Source organism: Lissotriton helveticus, chromosome 2_1 (genome assembly GCF_964261635.1).
Source record: "Lissotriton helveticus chromosome 2_1, aLisHel1.1, whole genome shotgun sequence".
NCBI classification, from domain to species: domain Eukaryota; kingdom Metazoa; phylum Chordata; class Amphibia; order Caudata; family Salamandridae; genus Lissotriton; species Lissotriton helveticus.
This window is the reverse complement of record NC_136059.1, coordinates 566,372,172-566,394,520: the sequence shown is the minus strand read 5'-3', so window position 1 is coordinate 566,394,520 and position 22,349 is coordinate 566,372,172. Positions and strand designations below refer to the sequence as shown.

Genomic DNA, 22,349 nt, shown 5'->3' with positions numbered 1-22,349 from the left:
CCATGTGTGGATCAAGGCGGACGAGTGGTCTCCCCTCGCCAACCAGGCGACCTCACGATATATATATATATATTAGCTCCATTCGACCCTTGCTTCAGAGACGAAACGCACTCGCGGGGGTATATTGCAAAGAATTTTATTACGGCTTTCTGACCAAAACAGACGCGTTTCAGACCTCTAATCCTTCGTCAGTGTTAGTGTGTGCCATGTTACCCGGCACAATATATACACTTCACTTCCTGTCAGGTGAGAAGGAAAGGAAAAACGGACACATAGTGCAAATATTTACAACAGGGCGGCCATTATTAAGTGGGTTCAAATGCTTAACACAGTGGCATATTTACAATGTGTTATAACCCTATGATATACTAATGCCCTTTTCATGATACTAAATGAAAATGAAAACAATCTAGCTGTGTATCAGCATGTCATGGCATTTCTAACGCCCTATTAACGAATATTTACACTATATACATTACGAACACCATTCTGTACGGCGTGATCATTGTACAGTTGCATTGTGGGTTTGGATGTTATCTATATGTTATATAAACAATTAATAGTAACCCAAGTCGGTGAAAATTAATCAAATCTCGCCGTGTATCGGCGTGTCACCGACATTGACTAAAGCGGCCAAATCAAATGCAACATAATCTCACAGATTACAAATTAACATACTCGGTAATTTCCCTAATCAACTTAATAATTATTCCAATAGGGAATAACAATGATGTACATCCCAAATGTGACACATTACGAAAAATATCCTCTCCAAATAGTATATACCATATACTCAACAATTGAGCCATGCATCGGCTTAACTTCAAGATTATAAATACACACAAACCAATTTTGCAGTTTCAATACATATAGGTCCATGTGCCACAAACCAAAATAAACAGTACATTGATTTGTATTCATAAGTGATAGGGAAACAAAAAGGAAAATAGAGCTAATGTGAAGGTGAAGAGCAAAGAAAAGAAAAGAAAAGAAGAGGAAGAAAACCAACTTCTCTACCAAAAGATTCTAGAAGAAGGGTCTCCAAAATAAAGTTAGAACAAGCATTGGAAATGCAATAGGTCTCGCAGCATTAGAGTTAGTGCTTTTAGAATTGTTTATGGGTTTTTTGTTGTAAATCTTTAGCATTTTTATTTCTTGTAGCCAATGCTAAAGAATTACAAATCAAAAAAGCCATAAACAATTGTAAAAGCTTTAACTAAAAATCCTCTGAGACCTATTGCACTGTGTGAGGGTGAGGTGTTGAGGGTGAGTGAGGGTGAGGGTGAGTGAGGGGTTGAGGGTGAGTGAGGGGTTGAGGGTGAGTGAGAGGGTGAGGGTGAGTGAGGGTGATTGTGAGTTAGGGTGAGGTGTTGAGGGTGGGTGAGGGTGAGGGTGAGGGGTTGAGGGTGAGTGAGGGTGAGTGAGGGTGAGTGAGGGTGAGTGAGGGTGAGTGAGGGTGAGTGAGGGTGAGTGAGGGTGAGTGAGGGTGAGTGAGGGTGAGTGAGGGTGAGTGAGGGTGAGTGAGGGTGAGTGAGGGTGAGTGAGGGTGAGTGAGGGTGAGTGAGGGTGAGTGAGGGTGAGTGAGGGTGAGTGAGGGTGAGTGAGGGTGAGTGAGGGTGAGTGAGGGTGAGTGAGGGTGAGTGAGGGTGAGTGAGGGTGAGTGAGGGTGAGTGAGGGTGAGTGAGGGTGAGTGAGGGTGAGTGAGGGTGAGTGAGGGTGAGTGAGGGTGAGTGAGGGTGAGTGAGGGTGAGTGAGGGTGAGTGAGGGTGAGTGAGGGTGAGTGAGGGTGAGTGAGGGTGAGTGAGGGTGAGTGAGGGTGAGTGAGAGTGAGTGAGAGTGAGTGAGGGTGAGGGGTTGAGGGTGAGGGGTTGAGGGTGAGGGGTTGAGGGTGAGGGGTTGAGGGTGAGGGGTTGAGGGTGAGGGGTTGAGCGTGAGGTGTTGAGCGTGAGGTGTTGAGGGTGAGGTGTTGAGGGTGAGGTGTTGAGGGTGAGGTGTTGAGGGTGAGGTGTTGAGGGTGAGGTGTTGAGGGTGAGGTGTTGAGGGTGAGGGGTTGAGGGTGAGGGGTTGAGGGTGAGTGAGTGTGAGTGAGTGAGGGTGAGGTGTTGAGGGTGAGTGAGTGAGGTTGAGGGGTTGAGAGTGAGTGAGGGTGAGGTGTTGAGGGTGAGGAGTTGAGGGTGAGGGGGTGAGGGGTTGAGGGTGAGGGGTTGAGGGTGAGGGCGAGTGAGGGTGAGGGGGTGAGGGGGTGAGGGTGAGGTGTTGAGGGTGAGTGAGTGAGGGTGAGGCTGAGGTGTAGAGTGTGAGTGAGAGTAAGAGTGAGGGTGATTGAGGGTTTCAGTGTTAGTGAGGGTGAGGGGTTGAGGGTGAGTGAGGGTGAGGGTGAGTGAGGGTGAGTGAGGGTGAGGGGTTGAGGGTGAGTGAGGGTGAGGGGTTGAGGGTGGGTGAGGGTGAGTGAGGGTGAGGGGTTGAGGGTGAGTGAGGGTGAGTGAGGGTGAGGGGTTGAGGGTGAGTGAGGGTGAGGCGTTGAGGGTGAGTGAGGGTGAGTGAGGGTGAGGGGTTGAGGGTGAATGAGGGTGGGTGAGGGGTTGAGGGTGAGTGAGGGTGAGGGTGAGTGAGGGTGAGGGTGAGTGAGGGTGAGGGTGAGTGAGGGTGAGGGTGAGTGAGGGTGAGGGGTTGAGGGTGAGTGAGGGTGAGGGGTTGAGGGTGAGTGAGGGTGAGGGGTTGAGGGTGAGTGAGGGTGAGGGGTTGAGGGTGAGTGAGGGTGAGGGTGGGTGAGGGTGAGTGAGGGTGAGGGTGGGTGAGGGTGAGTGAGGCTGCTGTGGTGGTGCTGAGTGATGCTGGGGTTGCGCTGAGTGGTGCTGTGGTGGTGCTGAGGTGGTGCTGAGTGATGCTGTGGTGGTGCTGAGTGTTACCTTCACATCCTTCCTTCACATCAGAAATATCTGTGACTGTTCCTATTGTGATTATCAAGCAGATCGCAATGCAGTTAAATTCAGTGGGGTACACCCAATAATCACGAATATCCATGTCTCCATGAACATTATAGAATTTACATAAATTATATGGGTTAGGGAATAGACAGGGTATCATTGATATCAACGGACTTATAGAACATTCGCAACCTGCAATCTCTAGGGGTAAGTGTTCATCCAGGAACTAAAACTTTTTTCTTTGAAGTCTGTCCGACACACAGAAAACAAAAGTAGCCACTGACATGAAGTCACAGGATCCTCCACACCCAACACATCGGTTGCCCTGACAGCTACGTGAAAATGGATACCAAAAGCACACAAGTAAAAAATCGCTCTGCATAACAAACTGCTTGCTTTTAGAGAATATCACAACTTCACAGAATATACGAAATCCACTTCAAAGGATTTACAAATAAACCTGTTCGCCAGCTCAGCTGGCTCAAGTCGGTAAAACACATTAAAAACAAGCCAGATAAAGAAATATGGGCAAAGTGAACAAGGACAAAGAGGTAAAAGAGAAACACGACAACAGTGGCCCGAAGTAGATAAAATTGTGGCAAAATAGAAAAACTGTGGCACAGAAAACAGGGCAGAAATTCATATCTGGCGTTTGCATAACAAACTAAATCTCAGCATAATTGTTATGGAAACTTTTACCAAAACAAATATTTTGCTGGCAGGTTAATAAAACCCACAATAAGTATTGGCGTTTTGATAGAGAACAGTGTTGAAAATCAGGGGCTGACCCCCTATATGCCTTGGCGCTTTCACTGGAGGGACTTCCCATGGTTGGGGGGGGGAGGAAACCTTACTGCCCAGCAGCTGGCCGTAGCTTTGCAGACCTGATGAGCAGGGAGGGTGTGCGAGGGGTGAGCGAGGAGGGGCTGGGAGGGAAACTGAGGCAGGCAGCGGAAGTCTGGGGAGGAAAGAAAAGAAGCCAAAGATAAATAAATAAATAAATAAATACACTCGGTCGGCCGCGAGCGTCGTCTTCAATGCGGCGCTCAGGATACTTTACAGCTCAGCAGCTGGTCAAATGGACGTTGGTATACTCCCCATAGGGTACTGCTACATGAATAACACACTGTGTAGCTTTGCAGACCTGATGAGCGAGGAGGGGGTGCGAGGGATGAGTGAGGAGGGGGTAGCAGGAAAACAGCAGGAGCAGGCAGCGGATGTCTGGAGAGGAAAGAAAAGAAAACAACAAAACAAAAAAACAAGCAAAAAACTACTGCGCGACTATGAAAAACAAAAGCTAATTCAGCTCTTGACCACATACAAACTATGACACGATTTAATGTGTTACCACATTTACTGCTCAGTTCCCCCACACACAAATAGAAATATAATCTGGCATCAATGGCCTAGCAGCACTGTATTAAAAAAAATGCAAACATTATTAGGCATACTTCTTATGAAGCATGCCTCGATGATGGAGCGGGGTCACCTATGTGAGAAAGTAAATTTTGTGGCCTGTACGCGTGCATCATCGGTAATAGCAATAATATTAGCAGCGGATGCTTGCGAGTCGGCCTTCTAAAGCCTTTAATTTAGCGCTCTGACGTGATGTGATAGCGCTACGTGAAACAATGAACGACGCTGTAGGAGCTTACACAGCACATACAGTCGAAGACTTGGAGTCAACCATTTCCACAATCTTTCTAGTCCTAGTCAGGGGAGAAGTATTAAACCATCTGCAGTCTCCCGTGCCCCTCCCCTTGCACAATATAGCGAAGATCAACGATATACTCTGGCTGCTGCAAGAAATAGGTACGTTTATGCTTTACAAGTTAGCAGGCAGTAAGCAGCGCTGCTGCGCATGTTCTAGCCCGTGCACTGTTGGAGGGCATATAACATGAGCAGCTATGAAGCGAAAGCCTGCATTTTTTAGAGGAATTTGACCTCACTCATCCAACCCATGAGGGTGCAGAATGGACAGCCAGAACTGCCGCACACATACCTTCGACATGGAACACTTGCACACAGCATGATAAATACGAGGCACTGTGATATTACACCATCCCCGATTTCACTGGGAATGGTGGAGGGGGTATAAATGTTTGTCTACCTGTAACACTCGCCATACGATTTTCCTTGACAACTTAAATTGCATGTGACACGAAAATGCATAGCTAACAACTCATCACGACACAAACGTTGCCACGTGGTTATGTTTAGTAAAAAAAACAAAAGTATTAAAGACGTTTGTCAGAACAAAAGCTCTAGCGTGATTAGAGCAAATAGGTGCAGAGATCAGAAGCTTTGGGAGTCTCCGGAATGTTTGGAACGGAGGGGGGAGGGACAGCAAAGAGAGTGGGGTGAAGGAGCGAGGGGGAGGAGAAGTCTGGGCAGGCAGGATGACTCAGGGGAGGGGGCGGAGCAGGGCAGAGCGGCATGTGGGTGTGAAGAACCGGGCCTTTGAAGTGAAGCTAAGCTTCACTTCAAAGGTGTCGGAGGAATGCGGGCGGCTGTGCACGCGCTTTTAAGCTCAATGCACATGCGCATTGAGCTTAAAAGTCACGGGCACTGCAAGGAATCGCCACGATTCCTTGCAAGTTAGATAAAGTCTGGATGAGCCCCTATAGTCTCGCTTGCTCGATGCGCATGCGCATCGACAGGCGAGACCTAAAAAGCTAAAGAAGGTTGAAAACAGCTGAGAGACAAATGGTGCAAATGAATGAAAGGGAATCAGTTCATACTGCACCAATGAGGCTGTTTCTGTTACAACAGAGATCAGGACAGAACGTCTACAGGCAATATAGTTCTTAATTCATCAAATCTGCTTGTAGCGTTCCATGTACACCCATATATATACACACATATATATACACATACAGCCCGCCCACTGCAAGTTGGATATTCATTTTCCTAGGTGTACACCTAGTTCCTCTCCGATGTTAAGCCCACCCGGCTGTTTTGTCTGCATGTCTATGATATGTCGTGACTCTAGTCTGCGTAAGCGTGTCAACCTATCCCCTCCTCTAGGGTTAGCCGGTACGTGGTCCAGACCAAAGAATTGGAGCAACTCCCGATTACTCTGATGGACTTGGGAAAAATGTCTGGCCACCGGGTATGATACATCCTTATTCATTATGGCCCGTTGGTGTTCTAAAACTCGCCTTTTTACCCCATTGATCGTGCTCCCTATGTATTTATGACCACAGGGACAGATCAAACAATATACCACATATGGTGTAGTACATGTAATAAAATGTTTGATCTTTTTCGGTAGGGCTACACCAGGAATGGAATAGGAGAGTACTCTTCTGCTATGTTCACATGCGCGGCATTTCCCACAAGGGAAAAACCCCGCCATTTCTTTCAGGGTGCCTTGTCCAGTTGTTTTTACAGGTGCTAAGTGACTATGGACTACCATGTCCTTTATAGATCGAGATTTGCGGAATGTGATGAGTGGTCTCTCAGGAACATCACATCCAATCACTGGATCTGTGCGTAGTATATGCCAACTTTTTGAGAGAATCCCTCTCAAAACAATATATATATATATATATATATATATATATATTCTGTTTAACTTTACTTTGAGTAGAATTACCACGAGGCAAATTTTGGCAGATGTGGTGTTGGTGGGTCAGGGGCGTAACACAGGCCCCCGCAGTGCGGGGGGCCCTCAAGCTCCAGGGGGCCCCCTCAGCACAGCACTTAGTTCCTCCGGAGAGCTCCTGATAGAGTTCCATGGATGCCTTGAGGGGACCTGAAGGAAAGAATCTCTGATTAGTTTGGCGCTCCCCACTTTCAGGAAGTGGCAGTTTGCGCCCAGTGCAGGACATTTACAACAGGGCAAAAGACTAGAGGGCAGGTCCCCAGGCTCGAGCTGCTGCTGTGCGGGAAGGGTGTAGGCGGCCGGCGCAGTGCCTGGGGAGGTGGGCCCTGTCCTGTCTCTGGTTTGCCTCCCGTCCTCCCGGTGCCGCCGCGTGCTGTGTAGGGGCAGCTGTCGTGCGGCATCTGCAGAGTCCACGTGGAAAGGCACCTGAGGTACCACGGCAGGCAGGAGTACGTGCCAGGAGGGACTAGTCTGGATGCGCGACGCACACACAGGCCGCCCCCGGACCGGGCTACTGCGCTCGGTGGCCTTGACAATCAAAGCAGTACGCACTATGCCATGTATGTATGTAGAGAGGCCCTGTGCCCTGCTCTGGGGGTGCGATGCGGGGCAGGACTGCAGAAGAGCAGTTGCATAATCCTTTGGACAGCTCGGTTCTCATAAACAACCAAACTCGGCGCTGTCCGGCTCCGTAGCCTTCCTCATGGCGGCACATTACATATAAGGTAGGGCACCCTTGCGTTTTGTGGGGAACTTCATTGGTGAAATAGTTGTATTTTTTTTCCTGTAAAACAAATATGCATGAAGCCAGTCAGATCAACAATTCCATTTTTTTTGCTAATTTAGAGGAAATGCGCTTGATGCTATAACGACGCCGTCCGGTCTTTTCACCTCAGTGGCCAGCCAGGCTGCTAACAGTGAGCTCCATTATTCTAAAATGAGTCCCTGAGCCCACCAGCGGCAATTCACGACTCTCACGCAGCACTGGCTGTAGATTCAGTAACATGCTGCTCTTCCTGCTCTAGCGACTAAATAGAACCTTTCTCGGGGCTCCAGGCTTCATTTGCCACTGTTTCATCTGGGGTCGGAGACTTAAACCCGTGGCAGGAACTGGTGCTTCATAGCGGCACCCGCGGGCTAAAAGCTGGACTGCACCAGATTCGCTTCTACAGTTTTCTCTGAGGAAGAGTGATTCTAGATAGCGGGTGCTCAGCCACCCTAGGGGCAGCTTCCTGCTTGGCTTGTCGAGGCCACACGGTGCCTTTTCCTCCCTTACTGGTTTGTGAATGTTCCTCACCACAACGTGTCTGAGCCACGTGTAGCTCTGGCTTTTCTGTGCTACTTCAAGGGCAGGGCCCCAGTGGATCGTCTCACACTGAAAAGCATCTGCTGCCCGGTTCCTTGTCTTCAGCAATTTTCCGGGGCAACAATAAAGATGCCAAGATAACTCAGTCATTAATGTCCTTCATGGAGAGCGATGGGAATTGTGTCTAATAGAGGTTTTTTGACTCATCATTAGGTGAGGGTTAATGTGCCTGCTGTAAAGAATTCGTACCATGCAGATGAAAAGTGCACATAATGTAAATAGGTCAGTGGGTTACTGCTTTTCTAAGAGACAGTATTTTTAATTTATAAACAGTAACAATGGCTAACATAGAACAGTAAATTATTAACTGGCGTCAAAGAACTGCATGCACAGTTCAAAATGTAGGTTAGGGCATAGATTAATGTTGCAAAAAGTGTTAATTTGGGTAGAAATCAATTCTTAATATTAAAGAGAACCCTCCAGTATGGTGTTCCATTTTCAATTCAGAGGTTGTGCTTCTCCAGATCAAGCAGTCTTAAGCTGTACTGCCTACCCATATGGACATGTCACTCCAACAACTTGTAGTCCTCTGGACCTGGCTTATGTAAGATTTCATGTATGGTGATTTACATACATAGGATTAATTGTGTGTGGACCCAGTGGAGGAAGTGGGTGGAGCCAGAGAAAAATGGGTGTGGCCAGCGAAAAACATTTGAGCACCTGGACTTCAAATTTTGCAAATTAGGCACTGTATATATATATATATATATATATATATATATATATATATATATATATATATATATCGAACACACCGTCACTCCTCTCACGCTCTGGATCTGCTCCAGTCAGGAAGGAAATCAACGGGCACGGACCAAGTAAAGTGCTCAAAGTTTTTAATTCAGGTGCAGGTTCAGTCTCATGACGTTTCGGCTCGCAAGAGCCTTGTTCACATGACAATGTTGTAATGAGAGATACACCTTTTTATATTGCCAGTGATTGGATGATAATCGTCACATGAGAGGGTAGTGTTAAGACACAGTAGACATAGAAGACATACTTGCAGGTCATACTAGGTCAGATGCAGACATGTTTTTTTGAAATCTCGGTAAAATACCAAAACATTGCCCAAATCAAAACCAAGTTTATACATGGAACAGATACCATCTAGAAACATATAACAAATCATCAAACTTAATGTATATAATAGGACCAATGTTGTCTAATCTCAGTGAAATACCAAAACTATATTACAATATTTACAGCCCGCTGTTGTTCAGTAAAGTGCAAATGCATGTTATTTCTCAAAGTGCAATAACTAGATTAGTGCAAAACTTGATGTGCAACAAATCGCAATGGTGCAAAAATGGCAAGGTATACTAAATGTGCAAAATACCGCAAATTTAGTGCAAAAATTGCTGCTGTCAACAGAAGGGTGACAATATACTCTAAAAATCACTCCGGCTGTAATACTGTATATACAATGTACAATAAATATCACAATCAACTAGACAACTACCTATACTATAAAATATGGTAAAAGCAATTGTCGTATCAAATAACTGGTCCTATACAACACAATTGATGATAAAGATAGCAGATAAATTGATGAAAAATTATCCTTCCACAAGTCCTTACTTTCTAGTGTCACTATGTTAAAATTCAATAATCACCGTGATTAAAATGCATAGTAGGCTGGATTTATAAGACTGTCAGGGAATAAGGACCCGTCAAGTCCTCTTAAATCCAGTCTTACCCATGTAATGTTAAAATCTTTCATAATCAAATTAGCAGCAGAAACAGATTCAGGTTAGATCCAAAGTCAAAACATTACAGATTCCATATTTACTTCACCCAGCCGGGGAGATTCTGTAAAAATACAAGGTTGTCATCACTGACACATCAATAGTGTATTAATGTATTAGTCATTAGGGTAAGCATGTATAGAGGTCTTCTGTCACATTTAGTCCCCCAGGACTCTTGGTGTTAAGCAAAAGGATATATTTAGTCTCAAACCTCCTTAACTTGTTCTCTCTGTCTCCACCCCTCCTACTGGCTAGTACTGAATCAATTACCCAGTATTTCAGTAAGGTGTTGTTACTCTGGTGGGCCTCCCTGAAATGTCGAGCCACTGGGTATGTGTTATCACCATTGGTGATCGCACGTAAGTGCTGTAAAATGCGCTTATGTAAAGCATGTTTCGTGCTGCCTACATACCTCAGTAGACAGGGGCATTGTAGAACATAGACGCAAACTCGGTCTTGCAGGTCAAAACCTGTGTGATGGTATGAGGATGGTCAGTGAAACCGTCCATGAAGGTTTTTGTATTTTCCCCATGGAAGCATGCCTTACAGGTCTTACAGCGATAAAATCCTTTGTTTTGTTGCCACCAAGACGTTTTGTTGAAGGGTTCTGGACTGGTATCAACTATTCTGTCACGTAGTGAAGGAGCCTTACTGAAAGTGAGGGAAACTTTCTTAGCTAGGGAAGAACCAATTATAGAGTCCCGGGTCACTAGAGGCGAGTGTCGATTCATAATTTTGTATATGTCATTGTGTTGCCTGTTGAAACCCGTTATAATGCGGAAATTGTTCTTTTCCGCATCTCTCCTACTCTTAGTCTCCACAGTTCCAACTAATGTTTGATCCAAAGTTTTAACCAGGAGGTCCTCCCTAGTTCGTATCATAGATTTTTCTATGGCTTTACGACCCGTCAGTTCAGAGTAACCTCTTTCCAAGAAACGCATCATGCTCTCCTTTTGAGCCAGTTTGAGATCTAAGGGGTTACTGCATACTCGGCGTAAACGAAGCATCTCCCCATAGGGGATGCTTGATATTAAATGTGCCGGGTGTGCACTGGCAGCATGAAGAATACGGTTTCCTGCAGTCAATTTACGATGAATTCTACTTTCAAGGTTACCATTGTGAATATACACTTCAGTGTCAAGGAAAGTGATGGATTCCTGGCTAAGGGTTGCTGTAAAATTGAGGTTGAGATTGTTGTTATTTATACTCTCAATAAAGCTTAAAGCCTCCTCCTTGTCAACCCTCCAAATTATCATCAAATCATCAATGTACCGGTACCATGCAATCAGATTGTTGCTAATGATACTTTGGTAGTTTTGCCTGAGGACCAACTCCTCCCAAGCCCCCATGTGTAGGCACGCAAAGCTCGGGGAGAAGCTGGCCCCCATAGCTACCCCCTGAAGTTGGCGATATAATTGGTGATTGAACAGGAACAGATTGTTTGCAAGGCAAAATCGGAGCATACTCAACAACATTCTATTATGTTCTTCAAATTCAAGGCCTCTTCTTGATAGGTAATGTTCCACAGCTGCAAGACCATCAGTATATACATATATATATATATTCACTGAAAAAACCATAGGTTATAGACCATATATAGTTAGGAATTAGCATTTAAAAAACCTTATTTTACTCACACAAAACCATTGAAATTCCATATATAGTTAGTTGTACTAACTATATATCGCGCACCCGCAATCCACTGCTGATCATGTCACATATTACATCATTCATGACATGGTCAGTGACATCACTGATGACATCACTGATGACAACATCCAGTGACTGTATGTTTCTGTAAAGTTAAAATATGTCTTACATATTGAAGAATGAGTGGATGTATAAGTGTCTGGATGAAGGATTTAGTAGGTGCATGACTGACTGTATAAGTGAGTGATTAAATGTGTCTCACTGAGTGCATGGGTTAGTGACTAAACTGTTTTAAATTGTGCATTATTGTGTCTGTTGTTCTGTAATCTGATGCATGTGTTGATCAGTAGCTAAATGAGTAACTATATGGGTTATTGATTGGTTGCCCAAGCATTTGTATGGGAGACTGAGTGTGTGTGTTGGTGGCTGGGAGGTGTATGACTGTGCATAGATGTGTGAGCAGTTGATTCACTAGATGTATGGGTTCAAAAGTGCATGTGGAAACAGCTGTATGGGCGGTTGACTGTGTGCATGAGTGTATTGGTGAGTGAATGGATATCTCAGTGCTACATGTCAAAGTAAGTACATATGTAAAATACAGTACATGTGAGAGTTGACATATATAAATAACTGTGCATAGGAGCCAGTGAATGTGTGAGTGGCTGTATGCATCATTGTGAACTTGTATCCAGGATTGTATAAGAGAGTAAATATGTTTTAGTATATGTTTGAATAAGTAAGGTGTGTATAACTGTATAGTTGAGAAAATGGAGGTGTGATTGATTCTTTGCATGACTGACTAGGTGTCTGAGTAACTCCATGGATGAGTGACAGTCTGTGAGTGTATGTTTACACTGAGTGTATCTAAGGTTATATTAGAGTCTGAAGAGGTGCATTGTATTATCACATGAATGATGTCATCAGTGATGTGATCAGTAATGTCAAATGAGATGTCATCAGTGATGTCATCAGTGATGTCATTTGAGATGTCATCAGTGATGTCATCAGTAATGTCATCAGTGATGTCATTTGAGATGTCATCAGTGATGTCATTTGAGATGTCATCAGTGATGTCATCAGTGATGTCACTGACCATGTCATGAATGATGTAATATGTGACATGAACAGCAGTGGATTGCGGGTGCGCGATATATAGTTAGTACAACTAACTATATATGGAATTTCAATGGTTTTGTGTGAGTAAAATAAGGTTTTTTAAATGCTAATTCCTAACTATATATGGTCTATAACCTATGGTTTTTTCAGTGAATTTTCAAGGTTTTGTAAATGCTAATTCCTAACTATATATGGTCTATAACCTATGGTTTTTTCAGTGAATTTCATTGGTTTTTTAAAAGCTAATATCTATAGCTGTAAAATGTATTCTTCTTTAAATCCAAAAATATATTTTATATGTTTATTAATAATTTTTTTTTAAATATTTTTTTTGTTTCGCTCCCGGTTCGCGAACCGGGAAGCTTTCCGTTAGCTCAATTTGATGCCGCGACCCGGTCTGCGAACCGGTAAACGTTCCGTTAGCGCAACTGCCGCGTTAGAAAACAACATTGTTAGAACCAAGGCACAAGAAAGGAGTGAAACAAAGGTGTGAAACTCGCAAAGGGGCCAGAGTAGAAGCACCCTGACCCCCTAGGCCTGCTCAGGGGGTCCCACAAGGACCCCCAAGGCAAAACATTTTTTATTTTTTTTTAAAGTCGCAGGGTACGCGTACCGGTACGCGCACCGGTACCCCGCGACTTTTTTTTAATGAGGTGCTATCATGTATATTGGTCCCAAGATGGCTGCCAACACTTCTTGGATGAAGAATTTGAATTAAAAAAAAAAAAATGTTTTGCCTTGGGGGTCCTTGTGGGACCCCCTGAGCAGGCCTAGGGGGTCAGGGTGCTTCTACCCTGCCCCTTTTTGAGTTCTACACGTTTGTTTTTCTGCTTTCCTGTGCCTCAGTCTACCGAGGCACAAGATGGCTGCCAACAGTTTCTGTTTTGGAGTGTTGACAGACATTGGCAGCCAATCAGAATGCAGCTCGCGCACTAGAGGTACGTGTACGGTACGCGTACGTAAGCGTACCGTAAGCGTACCGTAAGCGCACGGGTAAGCTGCTATAGATATATATCTTTTTTTGAACCCAAATTACTCAAAATCCTCTGGAGCACATATCTTGAGACATAGCAAAGGCACATCGGGCTACCAGTCCCTACAATTTTGCCAAGTTTGGTGAAAATCAATTCAGCCGTTCGAGCTAAAAGTGAGTTCGACCGCCCTATGAAAATTAACATGGGGAAAACACGTTTTGGGACCCCCCCTTTTATCTCGGCCCCCGCTTGACGAATCCCCCCCAAACTTTCAGGGAAGGACCGGAGCACCGCGAGGCGAAGTTAAGGAAAAATTCAGGAAGATTCCTCAACCGGCGCCAAAGTTATTCCCAATAGAATTTTGCGATTTCCCTATGGAAAACAATCCTAACTATATATACCTACTGGCTATCGCCAGTAGGTAATGTGTATATGTGTGCGTGTAGATAGATCGAGGCAAAAGAAAGCAGAAAAACAAACGTGAAGAACACAAAAAGGGGGCAGGGTAGATACACCCTAAACCCCTAGGCCTGCCCAGGTGGTCCCACATGGACAAAAAAGGCCCACATTTTTTTATTTTTTTAAACCTGGACTGTTTTTTTAAAACTTACCCCCCGGGGGGACCAAATCGCGGCGGCATAGTGATAAAGAAGTGTGGGGGGTCCACAATCCCCCCCCCAACACTGCCCCGGGGACCGCCGCCCCCGGGGCAAAGCAACGCAGCCCCTTGGCGCACACTGGAGGCTCCTGGTGGGCTACTTGGCCCCCAGGGACCCCCAGTATGCAAGGGGAATTAGTTCCTATTCTGCAAACACGCCAGGGGTTGCGCTGCAGAGAGGTGTAAAAAGGGTGTGGCCTCATTACGCCTCTCTGCAATGCAGTCCCCTGGCGCATACTGCAGCTTCCAGGTGGGCTAGTTGGCCCCCAGGGACCCGCAGTATGCAAGGGGAATTAGTTCCACCTCTGCAAACACGCCCGGGGGCTGCGTTGCAGAGAGGTATAAAAAGGGTGTGGCCTCATTACACCTCTCTGTAATGCAGCTCCCTGGCTTATACTGGAGGCTCCTGGTGGGCTAGTTGCCCCCCCCAGGGACCCCCAGTGTGCAAGGGGAATTAGTTCCTCCTCTGCAAACGTGCCAGGGGTTGCGCTGCAGAACGTTGTAAAAAGTGGGCGTGCCCTCTGAACACCTGCCTGCAAAAATGTAGTAAATCAGTATAAAAAAACAGCAATTAATACATTTAAAAATTGTCATTTAAAAAACCCTCGAAATTCAATGAAAAAAAACATAGGTTTCAGGCCTTATATAGTTAGGAATTAGCATTTAAAAAACCTTTGAAATTCACTCAAAAAAACTATACGTTTTAGGGGTGTTATAGTTAGCTGGACATTTCACTCATACAAAACCATTGAAATTGCTCCTATATGGTTAGTTGTACTAACTATATTTCGCGCACCCGCAATCCACTGCTGAGGATGTCACATATTAGATCATTCATGACATGGTCAGTGACATCACTGATGACATCACTGAGCACATCTCAAATGACATCACTGATGACATCATCCAGTGAATGTGGTTTGCTTCGTTATTTAAATATGCATTATATATATATATATATATATATATATATATATATATATATAGCAATTTGCATTGAAGAATGAGTGGATATATATAAATAAATATTTGGATGGAGGATTTAGTAGCAGTGTAATTGACTGTTTACTTGACCAATTTATAATAATGTCTCACTAAATATAGTGGATAGTGACTAAACTGTGTGAATATCTGTATCACTTTTTCAGTTGTTGTGTAAACTGATTCTACAGTTGGTTACTAGCTATGTGAAAGTCTATATTAGTTATTGATTAGTTAACTGAGTATTAGGACCTAGTTACCATAGGAAATCCGCAACACTCTATTGGGAATAACTTTGGCGTCGATTGAGGAAATTGCGTGCAATTTTCCAGAATTTTGGCCAGCTCAGTTCTGCTCCTTCCCTGAAAGTTTTGGGGGGATTCGTCAAGCGGGGGCCGAGAAAAAAGGGGGTCCCAAAACGTGTTTTCCCCATGTTAATTTCCATAGGACGTTCTGACACGGCTACAGCCCAAACCGCTGAACAGAATTACGCCAAACTTTGCAAAATTGTAGGGACTGGTACGCAGATGTGCCTTTGCTATATTTGGTGAAAATCTCTCCAGTAGTTCCTGAGAAAATCAAAAGAGAAAAAATATATATATCTATAGAAGCTTACGTGTAAGCTTACTGTAAGCTTATCTTTCCGAGCATGAGCTGCATTCTGATTGACTGCCAATGTCGGTCAACACTCCAAACCAGAAAGTGTTGGCAGCCATCTTGTGCCTCAGTAGACTGAGGCACAGGAAAGCAGAAAAACAAACATGTAGAACTCAAAAAGGGGGCAGGGTAGAAGCAACCTGACCCCCTAGGCCTGCTCAGGGGGTCCCACAAGGACCCCCAAGGCAAAAAAAAAATTGTTTTCAAAATTCAAATTCTTCATCCAAGAAGTGTTTGCAGCCATCTTGGGACCAATATACACTTCCAAAGCATTTCCAGACCTACTCCAGTCAAAGTGCCCAGGTCATTTCCACCACAGTGCACAATTATAAGGTCAGGGTGTGGTAAATGCATAAAGGATTTTACCAATGGTATCAATTGGTGACTCCTCAATCCTCTCTATCCAATCCACACAATGTCCACATTTGGTAAATTAAGGTTGTTACAAAGTAGTGCATCACAATGTTTGCATTTGATTGAGGCCTCATTAAAAACAGGCTGAATATTTGGGATCAGCTGTTCTGGTCGCCCCCTCACCGATGCAGTTGCTCCTCCAGTTGAAGTAGAGGCACCATCCCTTGGAGCCTCTCGTGCCAGAGCCCCGACACTCTCCCGGGCATAGTTCTGGGGGTGCCTCCTCTGGACGTGCTGAATCATAGTTAAATTACCAAAACTGTACTTTCTTCTGGGGTCTCCTCAGGAAAGTACAGTATGGCAGATCTTACACTCCATCTTTGGAGCATTTACTTTTTTAAGTCACTCAGGTACAGAAAAAAAATTCTAAATGAAATGTTCTTTCACCTTCGGCTGAGGAGGCTCTTCATCTATGAAACCATCTGACTCCTCACTGCTGCTGGATGCTCTGGCAGCCATTCAATCCACAAATTGTTAGCACAGAAAAAAAAGAGCTCTTGCTCTCACCAAAGTGAAAGAAGAAGTGAAGGAAAAGGGTGGGGTTTTCATTCTTTGTGAAAAAAAACTGTTAGCAACCAATGAAAATTGTTATTTTAAGGTCACATGACTTGACGCGCTTACGCTGCGCGCACCGGAGCACTTCCGGGGGCGCTTACGCGGCGCGCCTGAGTGACGTTTTGGTAGCTTTACGGAAATGCAAAATCCTTTTCATTCGGAAAATCAAAAATACTGCTTTTATAAGTATGGTACTGAATGTCTTGCATTATTATTTAGTTTTCATACATATTTTTTTACGAACGCAGAATTAGCGCTCTCGCTGCGCTCTCGGGAGAGCTTACCGGTGCGCGCACCCTGAGCGCTCAAACACAAAATGATACGGGTAAGCTTACCGGTGTGCGCACCCTGAGCGCACCAGGAAAAAATGATAAAAATATATATACATTGAACAAATAAATATAATTAATAGTTGTAAAAAACAGCTAATAAAAAAAAAATCGTAGGTTACAAAGTCGATATACAAAGGAATTAGCTTTTAAAAAAACTATGAAATTCACTGAAAAAACCATAGGTTTCACAAACGTTATAGTTAGGAATTAGCATTTAAAAAACCTTTGAAATTCACTGAAAAAACTATAGGTTTCACACCAGTTATAGTTAGCTGAACATTTTACTCACACAAAACCATTGAAATTCCCACGTTATAGTTAGTTGGACTCACTATAACTCGCGCGCCCGCAATCCACTGCTGATGATGTCACATATTACATCATTCATGACATGGTCAGTGACATCACTGATGACATCTCAAATGACATCACTGATGACATCTCAAATTACATCACTGATGACATCATCCATGTCACCTCCTCACACACTAATCTAACCTTTGATACACCCAGTGTTAAATACAAACTACCATTCCTGAAATTATTGACACACCAATACCAGTAACTACATACGCGCTCACTGATTTCTAGGTCTACACACACATCCACTCATTCACCCATACAATCACTCATACATACAGTCACTCATCAATAGAACACTATCATATGCACTGATACACCTATAGAGACACTCACACGCTGAGACTCATCCACAGAGTTACTCACACACCTAGTAGTTATTCAAAGAATCAATCACACTCCCATTTCCTCAACTACACAGTTATACACACTAAACCTTACTTATTCAAACATATACCAACACATACTTACTCTCTTTCACAATCACTGATACAAGTACACAATGATCCATACAGTCACTTACGCAATCACAGGCTCTCATGTATAGTCATTTATATATGCCAACTCTCACATGCACTGTGTTTTACATATGTACTTACTTGGACATGGAGCGCTGAGATAGCAATTCACTCACCAGCACACCCATGCACACAGTCAACCACCCATACAGCTCTTTCCACATGCACTCTTGAACCCATATACCAAGTGAATCAACTGCTCACACATATATGCACAGAGTCACTCACCTCCCAGCCAACCACACACACACTCACCCTTGCATACAAATACTTGGGCAACCAATCAATAACCCATATAGCCACTCATATAGCTACTGATCAACACATGCAGCAGCTTACACAACAACAGACATACTGATGCACACATTCAGACAGTTTAGTCACTAACCAATGCATTCAGTAAGACACATTTAATCACTCACTCATACAGTCAGTCACGCACCTACTAAATCCTTCATCCAGACACTCATACATCCACTCATTCAATATATAAAACATATTTTTACTTTTCAGAAACACACATTCACTGGATGATGTCATCAGTGATGTCATCAGTGATGTCATTTGAGATGTCATCAGTGATGTCACTGACCAGGTCATGAATGATGTAATATGTGACATCATCAGCAGTGGATTGCGGGCGCGCGAGTTATAGTGAGTCCAACTAACTATAACGTGGGAATTTCAATGGTTTTGTGTGAGTAAAATGTTCAGCTAACTATAACTGGTGTGAAACCTATAGTTTTTTTCAGTGAATATATATATATATATATATATATATATATATACACACATATATACACATATACACACACACATACATATACACACACACACACACACATATACACATACATACATACACACACACATATATATACACACAAGCATGTAGGAACTCCTGAAACTGGCTACTCTTGTAAGAAATAAAACGATCTTGTTTTATGAATGCCTTTTTTTTTTTAATTCACAGGGATCTGAAAACGGTGGCTTCAAAAAAAGAAGCAATAGCAGTGGGCTATATTTGGCCACGGCACCACGGACCCCTGTGCGGAAAGGTCAATCTGGAGCCTTGTTAGAAAAAAACTGCAATTATTTTGCAATCAATTTATGGCTCAAAACCATAACTATAGTTTTGGGCCTGATATGTCTTAAAAGTAAACGAAATACTAGTACTATTACCACACACCGAAATGCAAGATTGCTTAAACAAATTTAAATCATTATACAGCAATACATTTCATGTATAGTTCATTTTTTGGGTGCATTACTAGGCAACTGTCAAAATTCAGCCTTCCGCTCTGATGCTGAACTAACAAATGGCATAGTTCCACCACAGACTTCTAGACAAGGTTTGCAGTCTAAATTCCTAGCGATGCTTGGGGTTTTTTCACATGGAATTATACACCGACCGAAGCGCGCTATAGCTGTGAATGACAATTGACACATTACCAAACCATATGGAAAGCTTAGAAGGGGCAAAAAAACCCCATAAAAGTTGGTTTCGAAAAAAATACAAAGGTAGCAAATGTTCACAAGTGTCAGTTCAACAATAAATATAAAATTATCAAGCAGTTATAAGTAAAGGACGAATAACTGTTTCAAAACGTTAATTTATTACAACACAACTACGGTTACAACAGCCAGTAAAGTTAGACCTAACGCAGCAAAAAATAGACTCAAAATGAAATTTATCGTTTTTACTCATGCAAACAAGGAGTTTAAAATATTACCGTGATGACGGCCTTGCTGAGGCAGATGGATCCACGGCAGCCATACTCTGTCTCATCCTCAGATTTATAATAGCTCAAAGTGTTATTTTTTAATACAACCCATCGATCCTGCCAGCCGTGAATGTAGTTGGTCCACTGCAAGAGAGACAGAGAAAAGCATTTACAGAATGAACTAAGATTACTGTAGCCTTCAATGTATAAACCATTTGTTTTCATTTACCACCTAACTTTGATGTTAAATAGAACACCAACGGCTCAGATGCACAAAATATATAGAATATTTGTCTTTAAGACTTATAATGGGTTCTCTCACCACTCTCCTAGCATGAGCAAGCATTGGCAATGCCAAGAGGTCAGTCTTAAGAATGCACAGGCAAGCAAACCGAAAATATCATGTACGTTAATTACTGCCTTTCACCCATCTGAACTGCTTCTGCTAGACAGAAATGACAACATTTATCTAGTTATCTAAGACACGTTAATAACATTGCAATGGTACGTGTGCACCCCTAAAAGTTCAAGGTCAGACAGTCGGATAAATATAATAATCACAGCTGTGTGGAGGGAAAGCACTTTATGTGGAAGCACACAACTTCGGGGTGGGTGTGTGGTGCAATTGGAAGGCCCGTGTTTGGCTCTGGGTGCCGAAGGTGAGGCCTGTGCCTCGTGGCGGAGCCGAGGACTCGGCACGGAACGTCAGGAGGCTGAGGGCACGCAGCGTGTCAGGCTTGCCGGCCGGGGAAGCGACGGGCCGGTGTGGGCCCTGGCAATTGAAGAGGTCCTAAACGGCTGGGGGGGGGGGGGGGGGGGGGGGGAGGGAGGGGGGCGGATATCTGCCTCCCTCGGTCCTTTAGCCTGGCACGTGGCTGGGAGACCGTCTCTGCAACAGGATCGGGCCATTCAGGTGAGGCTGGTGGTGTAATTGGCAGTTGCAGGGAGCCGCTGTGTCGGGGGGCTGCGGTGCTCCCCTCTCCCCCCCCCCCCCCCAACTGCTTGGCGTTTTGAGGGGATTCGGCAGAGCAGTCGGCCCGCGAGGGGTGGGCCATTGGGAGGCCCGTGGCTGGCTCTGGGCGCCCCTGAGGCCTGTGACTGTTGCCGGTTGCTCAAGTGGAGCCAGCATTCCTCTGGGGTTCAGAGGGGGACCGGCGGTGGGATCGGGCCGCAGGGGGCAGAACACTGGGAGTTGGCGATTGACTTCTGATGGGCAGTCCCCCCTCCCCTCCACTTCTGGATTGGGATCCTTGGTGCGCTAGTCGCGGCCTCCCCACGGTGGGAGGTGGTGAGGGAGGTTCGGCTGCGTGGTCAAGCCGCAGAGGGGGGGCATGGCAGGGTGCTGTGCCGGACAATGCAGCCATCATGGCTACAATCATCCAGTCCAGGGACATGTTGGACGCAAAAATAGAGGCAGTTGGCGCAGATGTTACGCTGTTGCGGCAAGACCTGCGCAACGTGGTGGCCCGTATCACGGAGGAAGAGACCCGGATTTCTGGGGTTGAGGATGTCGTCACGGTCCTCAAGCAGAAAGTTGCAAAGATGGAGTCGGTCCAGAAGGGCCTTGCGCTTCGAGTGGAGGAGGCGGAGGGGAGGGCCCGCCGCAACAACCTCCGTTTTGTGGGGTTCCCGGAAGGTTGCAAGGAGGGCAATATAGAACAATTTCTGACGCGCTGGCTGGAGGGCTGGCTTCCCCCGGAGGCCATGTCCTAATATTTCATAGTGGAGAGGGCCCACAGAGTATTAACGCAGAAGCCTCCGGTGGGCGCTCTCCCCAGACCAGTTATTGCCAAGATGTTGAACTACCTGGATCGGGATGCTATCCTGAAAGACGCGAGGATCAAAGAACCCTTGCAATATAAAAACGCGTGCATCCTTGTCTTTCCGGACTACACAAGGCTGGTCCAGCAGCAGCGCCAGTCCTTCGCGGCGGCGAAGGCCCGATTGCGCAACCCTAAGCTTCCATATACCTTACTATTCCCGCGGAGCCTGTGGGTGGTCCTTCAATCCCGCATTCACTTCTTCAACACCCCTGAGGAGGTCTTCAAGTGGACGGACGAGACGGTGTGGCCGCATACGCCACCTGAAAGGGACTCAGATGCCTCTTCGAGTGCAGGGAATAGGAGGGGCCCCCGGAGTCAGCAACAGATGATCCAGGTCCCGGCGGCGATCCCAATCCTGCAGCGTTTTCTTTAGGGGGAACTCTACCTCGGAGACTCGTACTCTTGAACCCTGATGAGTGAAGTTCTAAGGGTGCTCCGGTGCTATTATTTTCTTTCTTGTGGGGAGTCATAAGGGGCTGGTCTCTCCGTCCAGCTAGTGCTTGTTAGAGGTTTGCCCAGAGGACGTGGGCTGTGAGTTGGGGAACCATTGGCCAGGGCGGTCCTCGTTAGTGTCTGGGGACTAGTTCTGCCGCAACAGATACTTCAATGTTTGTGAGGTATGGGGAGGGGCTTGTTCTGGGGCAGGGTTTTGATGGGGGGGTACGAGTTGCGCCATCTCACTGGGTACTCTAACACACACACACGTTTTTTCCGTGTTATGTCACTATATGCTGCTCGGTGACTAGTGCGGCTGTAGTTGGGCAGGTGTCCCCGGGTGCCCTCCGCATGGCCAGCTGGAATGTGCGCGGGGTCCTGGACAAAATTAAGCGTGGGGCTGTCCTGCGTCAGGCAAAGAGGGCCAAAGCTGACATCCTTTTCTTGCAAGAAACCCATCTGATGGGCTCCAATGGGGAGGGTTAGTTGGGGGGGGGGGGGGATTTA

General features: G+C 45.1%; 1 protein-coding gene across 2 annotated transcripts in view; it reads right to left on the bottom strand.

Moving 5' to 3' along the window:
• Positions 1-22,349, bottom strand: part of CERT1 (ceramide transporter 1) — a 911,140-nt gene that overhangs the window by 839,219 nt on the left and 49,572 nt on the right. For both annotated transcript variants that reach the window (XM_078675236.1, XM_078675235.1), the window contains exon 2: positions 19,594-19,728. In XM_078675236.1, the coding sequence (XP_078531362.1) occupies positions 19,594-19,728 (135 nt within the window). The remainder of the gene's footprint in view (positions 1-19,593; positions 19,729-22,349) is intronic.